The sequence below is a fragment of the Esox lucius genome, chromosome 3 (assembly GCF_011004845.1).
Source record: "Esox lucius isolate fEsoLuc1 chromosome 3, fEsoLuc1.pri, whole genome shotgun sequence".
In the NCBI taxonomy this organism is placed as follows: Eukaryota; Metazoa; Chordata; class Actinopteri; order Esociformes; family Esocidae; genus Esox; species Esox lucius.
The window spans coordinates 35,310,442-35,330,239 of NC_047571.1; the positions used below are offsets into that span (position 1 = coordinate 35,310,442).

The window sequence follows — 19,798 nt, forward strand, 5'->3', positions numbered from 1 at the left end:
GAGAGACCGAATCTAAAACAAAAATCCAGAAAATCACATTGAATGATCTTTTAATAATTAATTAGCATTTTATTGCATGACATAAGTATTTGATCACCTACCAACCAGTAAGAATTCCGGCTCTCACAGACCTGTTAGTTTTTCTTTAAGAAGCCCTCCTGTTCTCCACTCATTTCCTGTATTAACTGTCCCTGTTTGAACTTGTTACCTGTATAAAATACACTTGGCCAATGACCTGAAGAGAGCTGGGACCACAGTCTCAAAGAAAACCATTACTAACACACTACGCCGTCATGGATTAAAATCCTGCAGCGCAAGTTCCCCCGGCTCAAGCCAGCGCATGTCCAGGCCCATCTGAAGTTTGCCAATGACCATCTGGATGATCCAGAGGAGAATTGGGAGAAGGTCATTCAGTCTGATGAGACAAAAATAGAGCTTTTTGGTCTAATCTCCACTCGCTGTGTTTGGAGGAAGAAGAAGGATGAATACAACCCCAAAAACACCATCCCAACCGTAAAGCATGGAGGTGGAAACATCATTATTTGGGGATACTTTTCTGCAAAGGGGACAGGACGACTGCACCGTATTGAGGGGAGGATGGATGGGGCCATGTATCACGAGATCTTGGCCAACAACCTCCTTCCCTCAGTAAGAGCATTGAAGATGTGTCGTGGCTGGGTCTTCCAGCATGACGACCCGAAACACACAGCCAGGGCAACTAAGGAGTGGCTCCGTAAGAAGCATCTCAAGGTCCTGGAGTGGCCTAGCCAGTCTCCATACCTGAACCCAATAGAAAATCTTTGGAGGGAGCTGAAGGTCCGTATTGCCCAGTGACAGCCCCGAAACCTGAAGGATCTGGAGAAGGTCTGTATGGAGGAGTGGGCCAAAATCCCTGCTGCAGTGTGTGCAAACCTGGTCAAGAACTACAGGAAACGTCTGATCTCTGTAATTGCAAACAAAGGTTTCTGTACCAAATATTAAGTTCTGCTTTTCTGATGTATCAAATACTTTTGTCATGCAATAAAGTGCAAACATACATTGTGATTTTCTGGATTTTTGTTTTAGATTCTGTCTCTCACAGTTGAGGCGTACCTATGATATAAATGACAGACGTCTACATGCTTCGGCAGTGTATCAAATACTTGTTCTCCCCACTGTATATATCTGGTTTCTTCTTTGCATGGTAGAGTTTTAACTTGCATTTGTGGATGCAGCAATGTACTGTGTTCACAGACAAGTTTTTGGAAGTGTTCCTGAGCCCGTGCAGTGATTTCCACAACAGAATCATGTCTGTATTTAATGCTGTGTCACCTGAGGGCCTGAAGATCACGGCAGCTACAAATATTGGGTTTTGAACTTGTCCCTTGCATACAGAGTTTTCTCCTGATTCTCTGAATCTTTTAATGATATTATGTAGCGTAGGTGATGAGATCCCCAAATTCTTTGCAATTTTACATTGAGAATCATTATTCTTAAATTCTTACAATATTGCCTGTGAAGTCTTTTTACAGAGTGGTGAACCCCTCCCCATTCTCACTTCTGACAGACCCATCCTCACTGGAATTACATTTTACTATCCAATCATGTTACTGACCTGTTGCCAATTGACCTAATTAGTTGTGACATATTCCAGGGTTTGTTTAACATCACACAACTTTTCCAGTTTTTGTTGCCCCTGTCTCAGCATTCTGCTGGCATCAAATTCAAAGTGGCCATACATTTCTCAAGATGAATTTTTTCTCAGTTTCAACATTTGATATGTTGTCTTTGTACTGTGAATATAGGGATTCAATGATTTGCACATCATGAATGGGCTTGTACAAGGCCAGTATTCAATATTTACATTAATGTTGTAGCCATTTAGCAGACATGCTTATTCAGAGTGACTAATATTAAGGTTATCTACCATCTTGTAGTATGTGCATTATTTCCATTGAACTTGCTGTCTAGAGAGATAAGGAGAGGACTTAGAACTGATCCCTGTGGGACTTAGAAAGGATTCCTGGGGGACACCAGTAGAATGCCAGTGTAGCAGATAGATCCTCTGCATGTCAGTTATTAATAGCTGGTGCCTGTCAGGTTCCCTGGGCGGAGCCTGGGAAGAGGCAGGAGGATCTGAATTTCTGTGTCAAACAGATAGGCAACAGATAGATCTAGGAAGATAAGAACAGATAACATTTATTTTTGAATGTAAGTAACTACAGAGCAAACAACAGAGGTGTCCTCTACTGCAGGTCAGTGGAAGTGGCTGGATGAAAGCGTGCTGGACTATACTAACTGGGCTGAAGGAGAACCCCGGAATTCTTTCAGAAACATCTATGGATATGGAAGGATTCTCTCTTCTGATGGGACCTGGAGCACTGGACTAATCTGGAGTGACAAACCATACATCTGCAAGAGACCCAAAAGTAAGAGTTCAAATATGATAGAATTATCCTCTGATTTATGTCTGTCTGTCAGGAACCACATCTGTCTTAACAATGTCTAAATAAGTTGATCTAATGCAGACAGTGGTGAATTGAAATCACAGTCAAAACCTATGATCTAACATAGTGGATATCCATCAAATCTGTAATTGTGTTTACTGAAATATGCTCAAATTGTGGTTACTCTTGTTAAACTATGATATATTTGGATGTTTTTCTGCATAATATTAAGAGATCGACCTTCAGAGTTTCAGAAGAAGTGACTTCTAAAAGCTAAACCTTCTATTCTTGGTAGAATTGCTAGTATTTGGAAATGTGGTCAGAAGTTGTGTTCAGCTGTAATGCATTTGATTGGTGATGACATGAACATCCATTCATCAGGTACACCTTTTCAACTGCTTGTTAACGCTAATCTCCAATCAGCCATTCATGTGGCAGCAGCTCAATGCATTTAAGCATGTAGACATGATCAAGATGATCTGCTGAAGTTCAAACCAAGCATCAGAATGGGGAAGAAGGGTTGTCGGTGCCAGACGAGCTGGTTTGAGTTTTTCAAAAAGGGCTGATCTACTGGGATACTGGGACCTAACCATCTCTAGAGTTTACAGAGAATGGTCAGAAAAAGAGAAAATATCCAGTGGCAGAGGCCTTGTAGCCTTGTTGATGGCAGAGGTCATTTGAGAATCAGACTGGTTCGAGATGATAGAAAGGCAACATCAACTCAAATAAACACTTGTTACAACCAAGGTATGCAGAAGAGCATTTCTGAGAAAAAAAAGAACCTTGAAGCAGATGGGCTACAGCAGCAGAAGACCCCATGGGTGCCACTCCTGTCAGCTATGAACAGGAAATTGAGGCTACAATTTGCACGGACCCACCAAAATTGGACAATAAAATATTATTTTTTTGCCTGGTCTGATGATTCTCGATTTCTGCTGTGACATTCAGATGTTAGTCAGTATTTGACATTAACAACATGTAAGCAGGGATCCATCCTGCCTTGCATCACCGGTTCAGGTTGCTGGTGGTGTCATGGTGAGAGGGATATTTTCTTGGCACATTTTGGGCCACTTAGTACCAACAGAGCATTGTTTAAACACCACAGCCTACCTGAGTATTGTTGCAGACCATGCCCATCCTTTATGACCACAGTGTACCCATATTTTAATGGCTACTTCCAGCAGGATAAAGCACCATGTCACAAACCTCACATCCTCTCAAATTGGTTTCTCAATGAGTTTGCTGTACTGAAATGGCCTGAAATGGTAGTGTACCTGGAGATTCACATCATGGATGTGGTGGAACGGGAGATTCACATCATGGATGTGGTGGAACGGGAGATTCACATCATGGATCTGGTGGAACGGGAGATTCACATCATGGATCTGGTTCGAACGGGAGATTCACATCATGGATGTGGTGGAACGGGAGATTCACATCATGGATCTGGTGGAACGGGAGATTCACATCATGGATCTGGTTCGAACGGGAGATTCACATCATGGATGTGGTGGAACGGGAGATTCACATCATGGATGTGGTGGAACGGGAGATTCACATCATGGATGTGGTGGAACGGGAGATTCACATAATGGATCTGGTTCGAACGGGAGATTCACATCATGGATGTGGTGGAACGGGAGATTCACATCATGGATGTGGTGGAACGGGAGATTCACATCATGGATGTGGTGGAACGGGAGATTCACATCATGGATGTGGTGGAACTGGAGATTCACATCATGGATGTGGTGGAACGGGAGATTCACATCATGGATGTGGTGGATCGGAGGATTCACATCATGGATGTGGTGGAACGGGAGATTCACATAATGGATCTGGTTCAAACGGGAGATTCACATCATGGATGTGGTGGAACGGGAGATTCACATAATGGATCTGGTTCGAACGGGAGATTCACATCATGGATGTAGTGGAACGGGAGATTCACATCATGGATGTGGTGGAACGGGAGATTCACATCATGGATGTGGTGGAACAGGAGATTCACATCATGGATGTGGTGGAACGGGAGATTCACATCATGGATGTGGTGGAACGGGAGATTCACATCATGGATGTGGTGGAACGGGAGATTCACATCATGGATGTGGTGGAACGGGAGATTCACATAATGGATCTGGTTCGAACGGGAGATTCACATCATGGATGTGGTGGAACGGGAGATTCACATCATGGATGTGGTGGAACGGGAGATTCACATCATGGATCTGGTGGAACGGGAGATTCACATAATGGATCTGGTTCGAACGGGAGATTCACATCATGGATGTAGTGGAACGGGAGATTCACATCATGGATGTGGTGGAACGGGAGATTCACATCATGGATGTGGTGGAACAGGAGATTCACATCATGGATGTGGTGGAACGGGAGATTCACATCATGGATGTGGTGGAACGGGAGATTCACATCATGGATGTGGTGGAACGGGAGATTCACATCATGGATGTGGTGGAACGGGAGATTCACATAATGGATCTGGTTCGAACAGGAGATTCACATCATGGATGTGGTGGAACGGGAGATTCACATCATGGATGTGGTGGAACGGGAGATTCACATCATGGATCTGGTGGAACGGGAGATTCACATAATGGATCTGGTTCGAACGGGAGATTCACATCATGGATGTGGTGGAACGGGAGATTTACATCATGGATGTGGTGGAACGGGAGATTCACATCATGGATGTGGTGGAACGGGAGATTCACATCATGGATCTGGTTCAAACGGGAGATTCACATCATGGATGTGGTGGAACGGGAGATTCACATAATGGATCTGGTGGAACAGGAGATTCACATCATGGATGTGGTGGAACGGGAGATTCACATCATGGATGTGGTGGAACGGGAGATTCACATCATGGATGTGGTGGATCGGGAGATTCACATCATGGATCTGGTGGAACAGGAGATTTACATCATGGATGTGGTGGAACTGGAGATTCACATCATGGATGTGGTGGAACGGGAGATTCAGATCATGGATGTGCAGCTGATAAATCTGCAGCAACTGTGTGATACTATAAAGTCGATATGGGCCAAAATCTCTGTGGAATGTTTCCAGAACCTTATTGAATCCATTCCATGAAAAATGAAGGCAGTTGTGAAGGCAAAAGGGGGTCCAACCCAGCAAGGTGTACCTAATGAAGTGGCCAGTGACTGTATATTTGTTTTGATATATATACAAGCATTACATTCAGATTTGTATCATAATGTAGTGAGAAATACACTCACATAAAATTCCTTCAGTGTTAGAGACGTTTAGGAGATTCAGTGTTATTATTTATTAACTTCATCTCATCTTCATCCGCTTATCCGTATCGGGTCGCAGGGGCAGCAGCTCCAGCAGGGGACCTCAAACTTCCCTTTCGAGAGCCACATTTGCCAGCTCTGACTGGGGGATCCCGAGGCGTTCCCAGGCCAGTGTCGAAATATAATCTCTCCACCTGGTCCTGGGCCTACCCCGAGGTCTCCTCCCAGCTGGACCTGCCTGGAACACCTCCCTAGGGAGACGTCCTGGGGGCATCCTTACCAGATGCCCGAACCACCTCAACTGGCTCCTTTCGACGCAAAGGAGCAGCGGCTCCCTAAGGGAGAAGCCAGCCACCCTTCTGAGAAAACCCATTTCAGCCGCTTGTACTCGCAATCTAGTTTTTCGGTCATGACCCAGCCTTCATGACCATAGGTGAGGGTAGGAAGGAAAATTGACCGGTATATGGAGAGCTTTGCCTTCCGATTTATTTATTAACTTGAAATTTTGAAATATAAAAACTCTTGAGATGCACCGTCTTGTTTTCAAGTGTCCAAATGAATCAATATAATAACAACAAACAATAATTAACAAACATAATACACTGCTAAAAAAATAAATAAGGGAAAGCTTATTACAGTAAGTATCAAAATCTTTACTGTAGATTGTGTAATTTGTTGACAACAAAATGACATAACAATGTTCAATGGAAATCAAAATCAACAACCAACTTAGGGCTGGATTCAAACTCACACCAGAAAAATCAAAGTAAACAGTTGAAATTCCAACTTGCGTGAATTTCATCAAAGCAACTCATAATGTGACTCAGTAGTGTGTATGACCCCACATTCCTGTATGCAGTCCTGACAACGTCTGGCCATGCTCCTGATGAGACGGCGGATGGTGTCCTGGGCGATCTCCTCCCAGACCTGGATCAGGGCATCAGTGAACTACTGGACAATCTGTGGGCTCAACTTGGCAGTGTTGGATGCACCGATATATAATGTCAAAGAGGTTCTCGATTCAGGTCTGGGAAACCTGAGGGCCAGTCAATGGCATCAATGCCTTCGTCATCCTGGAACTGTCTACACACTCTGGCCACATAAGGCCGGGCATTGTCCTGCACCAGGAGGAACAAAGACCCACTAATGAACCAGGAATAAAATAATTATCCACACACATTCTTATCTTACTCCATCCGAAGAGAACATATCCATGGCAATAAAACTGTATGAAAAGAAAACATAGATGAAGACATCTTTTACATATTGAGATAATGTAATAGATTGGCACCATCTCATTTATTGATAATCTTTATTTAATCTTCTCTTTTCCTCCAGTTTTACCGGAAACACCACCAACTCATGGTAAGTTGTGAAAAGTTGTCAATCAAATAATCAGTTTAGTGATGAACCCATTAATTCATCCATTCATCCATAGTGTATTATCAGTCAATTAATATTGTCAGTCAAACCACATACATTTCAATGTTTCCACATATACATAATAATCAGTCTATTAACCAGTCTGTTAACCAATCAACTCGTCTCCTTATTGTACAATGTATCCCTGTCATCCAGGATCCTTTAAGGAATTAGGTCAGAAGCGTGTGTATTATGGTCTGGCTGTGGTGGTGGTGATGGCTGCATTCTGTCTGATGGGACTCACAGCTGCATGCCTCTACAAGAACACCGGTCGTCCCCTGCCCTCCTTCAGTAAACCCCTGGTCTTCCACCCAGGATGGAGAGCCTTCAACAACCCCCTTTACAGTGAGCCGGTCAACAAGGACGACCTGGTCAACACCAACACAGTCGACCGTAGCCAACTGGTTGACCACATGGAGGAGGAGCCACAGTCTATGATTACTCTGTGATAGGAGGATGGTGATGACATAAGGGAGGAGCCTCAGTCTATGATTACTCTGTGATAGGAGGATGGTGATAAGGGAGGAGCCTCAGTCTATGATTACTCTGTGATAGGAGGATGGTGATAAGGGAGGAGCCTCAGTCTATGATTACTCTGTGATAGGAGGATGGTGATAAGGGAGGACAGTGTGGTTTGACTAACTGTATCTGATGGGATGGACATTATATCTTATAAACTTCATTTATTGTTGTAGATGTGGATATTTCCCTTTTGATAACTCTGAGTCTAGGAGGGAGTCAAGGGCAGTCAGATAGGTGATGTTTGGAGTGGGTTTGGACACGTCCCATTCATGTATTAATCTAATCTGTGTAATCTATGTAAGCCACCAATTAATTTAACTTTCATGTATTTTGATGTGTCCAAATATGGGATTTTATTACAAGTAATGTCACGGAAAATAGTCTGCATATAATATTGTCCAGATGCAGTGTTTTCATGAGATGAGTTCACAGGATCATGTCTTTCCTGTCAAGAGACACAGGCTTGTTCTCATCACCTGTCAGATGTTCCACAGTGATTTACAGAATGTAGATTGTTTTGTAAAGACCTTAAAACAACAAGATGGAATTTTATGGATGTTTTGGAAATGTTTCTGCAGCATTTTAGCAAAAAGCTAATTCATTTTAAGTTTAAAGGCGGTATGTTTATGTTGTTGTTCTTTTTACCCAAAATGTACCTGCATTTTCTATTTATTATAATTAGTCCAGTATATTCAACTGAGCTGCAATGTGTGGTTTATTTTCATGGCCGATATACCTGTCTGGTGAGTGTTCTGACTGTAATACCCAGCTCGGCCACTGTGGGCCGCTAAGTGACTACTAAATTACCCTATAAACCTCATGGTCAACTCACGCCCACATTCCACTCTGAATTATTTTTTCCCCTTTATTCCTCTTTTTCCTTTCTAGATTCTTTGTTGAGTTTTTTACACACATTTCTAATTTTCTGGTTTTGAGGCCTCAAGAATGTATATAAAACAGAACTGGTTATATAAAAGCGATTAAATAAATAAAACAATCATCCAACAGGAAGTCAGCTAGCTATTTCCTGTTTTTAGCTTTGGCTGTTTCAGATATAATGATTACAGTGCTAATTTGAGATGCTGGCCTTTCCTGTTCTCTCAGTCAGACATCAGGACCTGAATGCAGGCGCACACACAAATGTAAATGTGCACACACAAGCACACACAAGCACACACACACGTTCATGCGTTGGTCATTGTTCATAAAGTCACAACTTACATTACTAACAGTCTTTCCCAAACATTAAATGTGTTGTTAGAGTTACAGGTCGTTCCTGCCATAACAGTGTTCTGTAGTTACTGCACTGTGATGTCCGTTAAGTGTTATGTAATAACTGCACTGTGATGTCCGTTAAGTGTTATGTAATTACTGCACTGTGATGTCCAATAACTGTGTTATGTAGTAACTGCACTGTGATGTCCAATAACTGTGTTATGTAGTAACTGCACTGTGATGTCCAAACCAATAGAGATTGTACAGCTGAGAGAGGGATGGTGCTCATGCAAAGGAAAAAGGGCGTCCAGTGTGTCAGACCATGAAAAGGAAATACTCACACTCATGACCATGAAAAGAAAATACTCACACTCATGACCATGAAAAGAAAATACTCACACTCATGACCATGAAAAGATAATACACTAATGACCATGAAAAGGAAATTCTTACACTCATGACCATGAAAAAGGAAAACAATCCAAGGTAGCTGAGATATAGCAAGTGAGGATTTAATCCATACTGAAAACTGAACAAAAAGTTGCAAAATGCACAAACTAAAATTATTGTTAACTAGATTGCCTTTTGAAAAAGAAAATCAAAGTTAGCGCAGCTGGCATAATATCCTGCTGCTAGAAGAACGGTAATGAAGCCTCGAATGGCCATCACTACACAATCCTTAGAAAATACAACAACATGGTTGATTGGCTGTGCAGTTGAAAACAATCAAGTACTTCAAAATCAACCTGTGTAAAACCAAGACTACGTTCAACACGAAATGTTGTGAAGTAGACAGCAAACTAACAATAGCAAGGAAGTTTAAAAGTCGTAATACAACTTCACGGACAAACCAATGATTTGTGTATGCTCCTCCAGACTCCTTCCACCAACCCAAGAATGACAGAGTAAATGAATCTTAACAGTCTAACTGAGGACCTCCATTTTACCCTGGGTAATACCTTAGATACAGTCACACCATTAAAAACTAAAGAAATGGGCTTTAGACTTGCTGGGAATATTAGCCTGGGAATATTAGCCTGGGAGGACAGTACAGTGCAATATTGGAACACTGAGGTGACCTTTTGGATCCAGAGAACGTTCTCTCATTTTTCTGGTGTCCTGTTTTACCTTAGGAAGACAAGAACCATTGGACCATGCCTCAGGACAACCTGGCCTGACAACTCATAGCTGTCCCTGTCCTCCTGGTTGTCCCTGTCCTAAGTCTTCCTGGTCGCCCCTGTCCTAAGTCCTACTGGTCGTCCCTGTCCCTGTCCTCCTGGTTGTCCCTGTCCTAAGTCTTCCTGGTCGCCCCTGTCCTAAGTCCTACTGGTCGTCCCTGTCCCTGTCCTCCTGGTTGTCCCTGTCCTAAGTCTTCCTGGTTGTCCCTGTCCTAAGTCTTCCTGGTCGCCCCTGTCCTAAGTCCTACTGGTCGTCCCTGTCCCTGTCCTCCTGGTTGTCCCTGTCCTAAGTCTTCCTGGTCGCCCCTGTCCTAAGTCCTCCTGGTCGTCCCTGTCCTAAGTCTTCCTGGTCGCCCCTGTCCTAAGTCCTCCTGGTCGTCCCTGTCCTAAGTCTTCCTGGTCGCCCCTGTCCTAAGTCTTCCTGGTCGCCCCTGTCCTAAGTCCTCCTGGTCGTCCCTGTCCTAAGTCTTCCTGGTTGTCCCTGTCCTAAGTCTTCCTGGTCGCCCCTATCCTAAGTCCTACTGTTTATGTTCCTGATCTACTTGGACATTTAAATAATGCTGTTGTCACAACCCACCTAGTTGTCCCTGTCCTTGTCCACCTGGTCATCTCTGTCCTTGTCCAGCTGGTCATCCCTGTCCTTGTCCACCTGGTCATCTCTGTCCTTGTCCACCTGGTCATCTCTGTCCTTGTCCAGCTGGTCATCCCTGTCCTTGTCCACCTGGTCATCTCTGTCCTTGTCCACCTGGTCATCCCTATCCTTGTCCACCTGGTCATCTCTGTCTTTGTCCATCCGGTTGACCCTGTCCTTGTCCACCTGGTCATCCCTATCCTTGTCCACCTGGTCATCCCTGTCCTTGTCCACCTGGTCATCTCTGTCCTTGTCCAGCTGGTCATCTCTATCCTTGTCCACCTGGTCATCCCTATCCTTGTCCACCTGGTCATCTCTGTCCTTGTCCAGCTGGTCATCTCTATCCTTGTCCACCTGGTCATCCCTATCCTTGTCCACCTGGTCATCTCTGTCCTTGTCCAGCTGGTCATCTCTATCCTTGTCCACCTGGTCATCTCTGTCCTTGGCCAGCTGGTCATCCCTATCCTTGTCCACCTGGTCATCTCTGTCCTTGGCCAGCTGGTCATCCCTATCCTTGTCCACCTGGTCATCTCTGTCCTTGGCCAGCTGGTCATCCCTATCCTTGTCCACCTGGTCATCTCTGTCCTTGTCCAGCTGGTCATCCCTGTCTCCTTTCTGGGTTTCTTCCTAGGTTTTGAACCTTCCGGGGAGTTTTCCTTGGTCACTGTCCATCAACTGTTATTGTTGCTGGCTCTTTGGGATTTCAGGGTGGGTGTCTGTAAAAGCACTTGTGACAACTGCTGATCATCACATCATCTCATGATAAGTGCAATGACTCACTCAAAGAACGAGGCTACACTGAGGTGTTAAATATATTGATTTGTTTTAGACAACACATAATAACATTCATGAGACATATTACAAATGTTGTTTTACAGATATCTATAGATGGAAGAGACAGAGATGCACACAGTTTCCTGACGTCCATGTAGAAAAGGCAAATGTGGAAGGTTTGTTGAGAATAACACAGGTCCTTTTTGGGGATCCTGCAAAAAACACTTCTATTAGCAGCAGCAATCAGACATCACTTGTAGAATTATGAAGACGTACATCCAATAACATTACAATGCGTGCACAATTATTAGGCAAGTTTGTATCATTATTTTTATGCACATTTTCCAACTCCAAACCATATAAACTTGATTGCTCACTGGATTTAATCATTTTCAGGTGATATGTATTTGTGTAATGAGGGAGGGTGTGGCAACAGTGAAAAACACTTTATATCAAGGTGTGCATAATTATTAGGCAGCTTCATGAGGTAAAATGGGCCAAAAAAGAGATTTAACTGACACTGAAAAGTAATAAACTATTAAATGCCTTTCAGACGGATGCAACCCTCTTGAAATAGTTAAACTATTGAGGTATGACCAGCGGACAATCAATAGTTAAGTCATTTAGTTTTATTGCGAATAGTAAGCTGGGGTCCAAAAAATGCATGGAGAAGAAAAGACGCAAACTAACTGCAAAAGACTTAAGAATAATTAAACGGGAAGCTACCAGGAACCCATAATCCTCCAGTGCCACCATATTCCAGAACTGTAACCTACCTGGAGTGTCCAGAAGTACAAGGTGTCAAGTGCTCAGAGACATGGCCAAGGTCAAGAAGGCTGAAACACGAGCATCACTGAATAATACACTTATACCTACTGAACACTTATACCTACTGCCAGTTTTTGGAAGATACTTTCTTCAAGCAGTGTTACAGGAAGAAGTCCTCAGCATTCAAGAAGGCCATGTTTTCTATGCAGGACAATGCTCTTTCACATGTATTCAAGTACTCCACTGCTTGGCTAGCAAGCAAGGGCCTCAAAGATGCCCGAATAATGACCAGGCCCCCTTCCTTACCTGTCTTAAATCCTATTGAGAACTTGTGGACCCTTCTCAAATGTGAGATTTACAGTCAGGGAAGACAATACACCTCTTTGAACAGCATTTGGGAGACTGTTGTTGCTGCTTCAGTGAAAGTTGATCGTGAACAGATCGAGAAACTGACAGACTCCATGGATGGAGGTTGTTGAAAAGAAGGGTAGCTATATTGGTCTCTGAATATTTTTGAAAGGCCAGAAATTTTATTTTATTTTCATTTTGTGTTCATTGATATTTTGGATTGACTGAGAGCATGGTGTTTGTTCAACAATTAAATAAATCTTGATGAGTACGATTTGCCTGATAATTGTGCATGCGGTGTAAAGGCATTAAAAGACAAACAGTATGCCGATGACTTCATATGTGGAAAGAATGTGGATGCTGCTGTGTCAAGAGGTGCAGCACAGGAGCTGCAAAACAAACATTTAACATTATACTCTCAATAAACGTACATCATTTAAAGTTTTTTGATTAACATGGCGAATCAAAGACAACCTCACATTTTATTCAACCAGCATACAGAAGGAATCCTATAACAGAAGATGTACCCATTGAAACATTCTCCAAAATAGCAAGTGAATTATTCAGTCCTGTACATTTTCTATCCCTGCTTACTGTTCGCATGAAATGCCTCCTTCAAGAGACTTGGGAAACAGTTTTGGAATGGGATGAAGAGTTTCTTACGGAGCCGGCTGAGAGATGCCACCAGGGGTCTGGCTGAGAGATGCCACCAGGGATCTGGCTGAGAGATGCCACCAGGGGTCTGGCTGAGAGATGCCACCAGGGGTCTGGCTGAGAGATGCCACCAGGGATCTGGCTGAGAGATGCCACCAGGGGTCCGGCTGAGAGATGCCACCAGGGGTCTGGCTGAGAGATGCCACCAGGGATCTGGCTGAGAGATGCCACCAGGGGTCTGGCTGAGAGATGCCACCAGGGATCTGGCTGAGAGATGCCACCAGGGGTCTGGCTGAGAGATGCCACCAGGGGTCCGGCTGAGAGATGCCATCAACTGACTTTGTCAAAGTCAGTAACCATCTCCAGATGTTAAAACATACCAGGCTGCCAAGTCACAATTAAAGATAAACAAATTCATGTGTGTTGTGATGCAGGTTAGGCCGTGCAATGCGCTGTAGAATACTGTACATATATCCATGATTAGAGAAAACTGTGTTTTATGGGTCTGATTTCTTCCAAAACAAAAACTGCCCCATTGAAGTAATTCACACTCCCCAGATTGGAGCTGTTACTGTAGGTACTAATAGGAGCAAGATTCTGTAAATACCTGACAAACACCATCAAGATGTCAGAGACATACTGATTCTACAATTACACTACACTGGATGGAAAGATCTGAGAAAACAATGTAAATCTTTCATAGTCAGCAGAGTAACAGAATTCAGATGCCTTCTGAACCAGGATAATCATAGAGATTTGGTAATGAGAGGAACGATAATGGAGATATCGTAGGGCGAAGGACAATCCTGACGATTGGGTGATGATAATGGATAGTCATCCGAATGATGAGGAGACACCATAAGGCTAAGCGTAATCCTGACAATTTGGTAATGAGAGTAATGATAATGGAGACACTGTAAAAGCCTTATCATAGAAAGGCATAGACAGTATGTTAAAGCCTTATCATAGAAAGGAATACACTGTATGTTAAAGCCTTATCATAGAAAGGTATAGACTGTATGTTAAAGCCTTATCATAGAAAAAGACATACACTGTATGTTAAAGCCTTATCATAGAAAAAGACATACACTGTATGTTAAAACCTTATCATAGAAAAAGACATACACTGTATGTTAAAGCCTTATCATAGAAAAAGACATACACTGTATGTTAAAACCTTATCATAGAAAAAGACATACACTGTATGTTAAAGCCTTATCATAGAAAAAGACATACACTGTATGTTAAAGCCTTATCATAGAAAAAGACATACACTGTATGTTAAAGCCTTATCATAGAAAGGTATAGACTGTATGTTAAAGCCTTATCATAGAAAAAGACATACACTGTATGTTAAAGCCTTATCATAGAAAAAGACATACACTGTATGTTAAAGCCTTATCATAGAAAAAGACATTGCACTATTCACCTGTGCCGTTACTAGGGCGGGGCATGTGGAATTAGTAACCAACATAAGAACTGAATGTTTTCTTGTAGCATTCATTCATCTATTGGAAAATTAGGAACGTCAAATGTTCAGACAATGCAAATCCTTTCAAAAGGGCTTCAGAAGATCTAAAGGAACTATGAAATGGGTTAAAATCCACACAAACGAAGGCATGTTTTGCTGAAAAGACAATTTAGCTGAAGTTCATTGTGGAAAGAGACACAGGGTGGGGAGGGCTTTGGGGGCGGATGGTAGGGTCATTAAAATCCTGTTGGAAGAAAATTCTTGGTAAAGAATTTCTTGGATTCGAGAAACTACAAACTTTCCCTACAGAAGGTGAAGGTATCAAGAGGGTTTGGATTTGGCGAACACTGCTATGCAAAAGTCTTAGGTACCTGTACACTGAACAAAAGCCATTTATTTGGGTATTAAGTGTTTGTTTTTTTTACAAGTCAACACTACCCGAACAAAGGGCTTCAGTTTGAATTTCAGTTCCAAGACTTTTGTGCAATACTGTAGGTGTTGTTGAGGTAAGGTTGAGTTAAGGTTGAGGTTGAGGTTGAGGTTAAGGTTAGGGTGTGTGCAGGTGATGTTATGAAGTGGATGTGGATGTGTGTGAATTAGTCTGTGTGAGAGGATAATTGTTAAGTGTCTGAAAGCCTGAGGCCATGTGTGTTTTCAGGCAATGTGTGACTCCATGTGTTTGCAAATATGGAAATAAAGGAAATAATTCAATTCTGCTTATTCAACAAGTACATTTCCAGCAAACTGTCACAGAGCATTAAACCTGTACTGGGTAGAGTGGCCTGTGCTTTCCTCTGACTGTGTTCATGCTGCTCATTACAGAGATAACCATCTCTAACTCCCAACAGGGCTTGAGATAAACTAGAGGTGGGTCATCTTCGACACACACACACGCAATGATACACACACACAAGGACATACAGTACACCCACACACAAAGACATACAGTACACCCGCACACAAAGACATACAGTACACCCGCACACAAAGACATACAGTACACCCGCACACAAAGACATACAGTACACCCGCACACAAAGACATACAGTACACCCGCACACAAAGACATACAGTACACCCACACACAAAGACATACTGTACACCCACACACAAAGACATACAGTACACCCACACACAAAGACATACAGTACACCCACACACACAGACATACAGTACACCCACACACACAGACATACAGTACACCCACACACACAGACATACAGTACAACCACACACACAGACATACAGTACACCCACACACAAAGACATACAGTACACCCACACACACAGACATACAGTACACCCACACACAAAGACATACAGTACAACCACACACAAAGACAACCACACACGGTGGTCTTGTTACACATAGTTAATAACACTAGTTTACTTCAGGATAAACTAGCACTTTATTAGTAACTGTAGGCTGTACTGTGACTGTACTGTCAACTAAAAGCTAATCTATTCCATTGGTCACATACCCATGACAGCACCGCCAACACTGATGGAAAAACCCCATTCACAGAGGATCTGACCTAAGGGGGTCTTTGCTGAGGTAACCACCACCTCCTTCAGACCGCTCCACACCACCAGCCAGTGAACACCACAGTACATAGACTCCCCCCGGGCAGGGAGGAGACCCGCCAGAGTGGTGTCTTCTGAGTAGCGTGACAGAGGCATGGGTGGAGGTGTTGAGCAGAGTGAGGAGAGGAGGGCTGAGAGAATGCAGTGTTCCAGTGTTCCAGTGATGATGGATCAGTTCTTCACCGTTCTTCACATGTTGTACTCAGGATGGTCAGCTGATTACAACATCCGTGATCCACTGTGTATAGGTGAATTAGTGTGAAGCCAGAAACTTCCTGTTATTGCATATATCTGTTGTATTTCTCCACTTCTTTTAATTCACGTCATACTAATGTGTGTGATGTCCCAAGGTCCTGGCGAAATGTTTAATCTGGCCCTCAACTGGCTCATTGGCCCCTCTCTTGCCCAGGTAACTAAATAATATAGAAAAACAGGATCCTACAGACTGTGCACACACACAACATACATACACACACACAACATACATACACACACACAACATACATACACACACACAACATACATGCACACACACAACATACATACACACACACAACATACATACACACACACAACATACATACACACACACAACATACATGCACACACACAACATACATACACACACACAACATACATACACACACACAACATACATACACACACAACATACATACACATACACAACATACATACACACACACAACATACATACACACACACAACATACATACACAAACACAACATACATACACACACACAACATACATACACACACACAACATACATACACACACACAACATACATACACACACACAACATACATACACACACACACAGAGTAAAATAGCAATGTTCTCCATCTGAGTTGGGGTGAGGAGTGGGATGCTGTTTCTCTATCAGCTGGAGAAAGAGAAAATATTCCCTCCTCTCCTCTACATTTTCTCTCTCCCCTACTCTTTCTCTCTCCCTCCCTCCCCTCCCCTACTCTTTCTCTCTCCCTCCCTCCCCTCCTCTACTCTTTCTCTCTCTCCTCTCCCCTACTCCTTCTCCCCTACTCCTCTCCCCTACTCTTTCTCTCCCTCCCTCCTCAAGCTTCCGTTCTTATAAAATAAACCAGTGATGATGATTTTCCATGTAGGAGGGTTGAGTAGAGATACAAAGCACTGTATTGAGGGTTGTTCTGTGGTTATTTATGGAAGTGTTAGACACTTCTTCCATGGAACTTGGATCACAGACACACACACAAACACACACACACATTCACACACACACACACAAACATAAACAAACACACACACACACATACACACACACATACACACACACATACACACACACATACATACATACATACATGCATACATACATACATGCATACAGGCACAGTTACACAGAGGTTAGGAATTGTTTTCCATGCCAAAATGGTTATTCCTCAGAACCTCTGCAGAAATAAGAACAGTGTGGCATCTTAGGCGCATTGAGGTTCCAATTAAGCATCAAAGTTTAATGGAAATTAAAACATTATACATTACTGTTTCTTAGGAAGGAAGCTTAAGCTTGGTCAGGCTTTGTGTGTGTGTGTGTGTGTGTGTGTGTGTGTGTGTGTGTGTGTGTGTGTGTGTGTGTGTGTGTGTGTGTGTGTGTGTGTTTTTAAGGGTCAAGTTGGGGACTGTGAAATCATGGCCATCAACTTCATGGTGACTACTGGCCATAAAGTTGAAGGTAAAGAGATGCTAGTCATAACGGTTTGGAACATGCAGGCTGTTTTTCTATACAGTTTTTAGTTAACAGCTGGAGCTGATTTTGTCCAGATACTTTGTGTTGTTTTTTCTGGCACAAAATGAAGGTATCTGGGGTTTATTTTGACTTGCTGAGTAACTAATGTTTGTTTCAAACACTAATGAAGGCATACACACATGCATGTATTCTGCACACGCCAACATGTGTCCAAACACACAGCGACAAGCATAAACGCATACGCACTCAGACATGTATGTATCTACACACACACACACAGACAGACACACACATGCACGCACTCAGACACATGTATGTATCTACACACACACACACACACAGACAGACACACACACGCACGCACTCAGACACATGTATGTATCTACACACACAGACAGACACACACAGACAGACACATGTATGTATCTACACACACACACACACACACACACAGACACACACACGCACGCACTCAGACACATGTATGTATCTACACACACACACACAGACAGACACACACAGACAGACACATTTATGTATCTACACACACAGACACACACACGCACGCACTCAGACATATGTATGAATCTACACACACACACACACACACACACAGCTGCCAAACAATCTAGACGATTTACAATGGGATTCATCTATTAAAGACAGATTATTACCAGATGTCTCAACCCCCTACGTTCCTCTCTTCCCTTGCTCACTTTCTCCCTCTCTCCTCCCCTGTCTTCTCTCCTGCCTCCCCCCCTCCTCTTCCATTCAGTCCTCCATGTCCTGTGAAACAGTGATCTCACTGGAAACTCAGTGTTTGGGCCACAGACACACACCCACATGCACACTGCAATGTTCCCTTGCTCCCACACAAAGCAACTGCAGTCTTCCACCCTTTCCTCCTGATGACAGCTGCCCCCTGCCCAGCTCCTCTCTTCCTTTTTAGGCCATAAGGGGGCACTCTAACTCTTTCTGGGAGTCAACCAGTCTGACTCTCTGATACTCTCCTTATACCCCCCCCCCCTCTCTCTTTTATGTTCAGGTCAGGAATGATGGAAAACAGATGCTGAAAACGTTTCCCTCTTTCCCTCAGATACACACACATGTAGGCTACAGACATAACCACACACACAACACATGTAGACTACAGACATAACCACACACACACACACACACACAACACACACATCACACACAAACACACGTACACCCCCAGACACAACCACACACACACACACACAACACACACACAACACATGTGGACTACAGACATAACCACACACACAAAAACACAAACTCACACACACACATGTAGACTACAGACATAACCACACACACACAACACACACAAACCCACACGTACACTCCCAGACACAACCACACACACATACTGTCACAATGTAGGTGTTACTATCAAGGTGAGGACTGGCAATTTGTAACTTTAATTTTACCTGCCCCTGAACACTAATTCTAACCCTAACTCTAAACCGAAGTCAGATAAAGTTTTTTTGTTAAAGTGAACACACTACCTTCAGGTTAATTTAGCCTTTTTATATCATGTTTGCCATGAAGTCCCATAGACAGAACTCAAACACTGACACACACAAAAATCACAGTATCACAATGTATAAGAATACTGGGTTTGTAAATTAACACGGGACATCTGCTAAGTTTTTTTATTCCTGTAACAGTGTGCAAATTTCTTCAGAAATGTACAGGCTGTTGTCTACGCTTTTCTTAAGAAGAATGCAAGCCCACTCCTCCTCTCCCTCCTCCCTCC

The 19,798-nt window shown here is 43.1% G+C and overlaps 1 protein-coding gene across 1 annotated transcript in view; it reads left to right on the top strand.

The window, feature by feature from the left end:
- LOC105008599 (macrophage mannose receptor 1) overlaps positions 1-8,713 on the top strand; it is a 53,962-nt gene extending 45,249 nt beyond the window's left edge. Inside the window, exons 31-33 of the mRNA XM_029115357.2 lie at positions 2,235-2,408; positions 7,046-7,072; positions 7,286-8,713. Of these exons, the coding sequence (XP_028971190.2) occupies positions 2,235-2,408; positions 7,046-7,072; positions 7,286-7,578 (494 nt within the window). The 3' untranslated portion in view covers positions 7,579-8,713. The remainder of the gene's footprint in view (positions 1-2,234; positions 2,409-7,045; positions 7,073-7,285) is intronic.
- Positions 8,714-19,798: the final 11,085 nt, after the last annotated feature.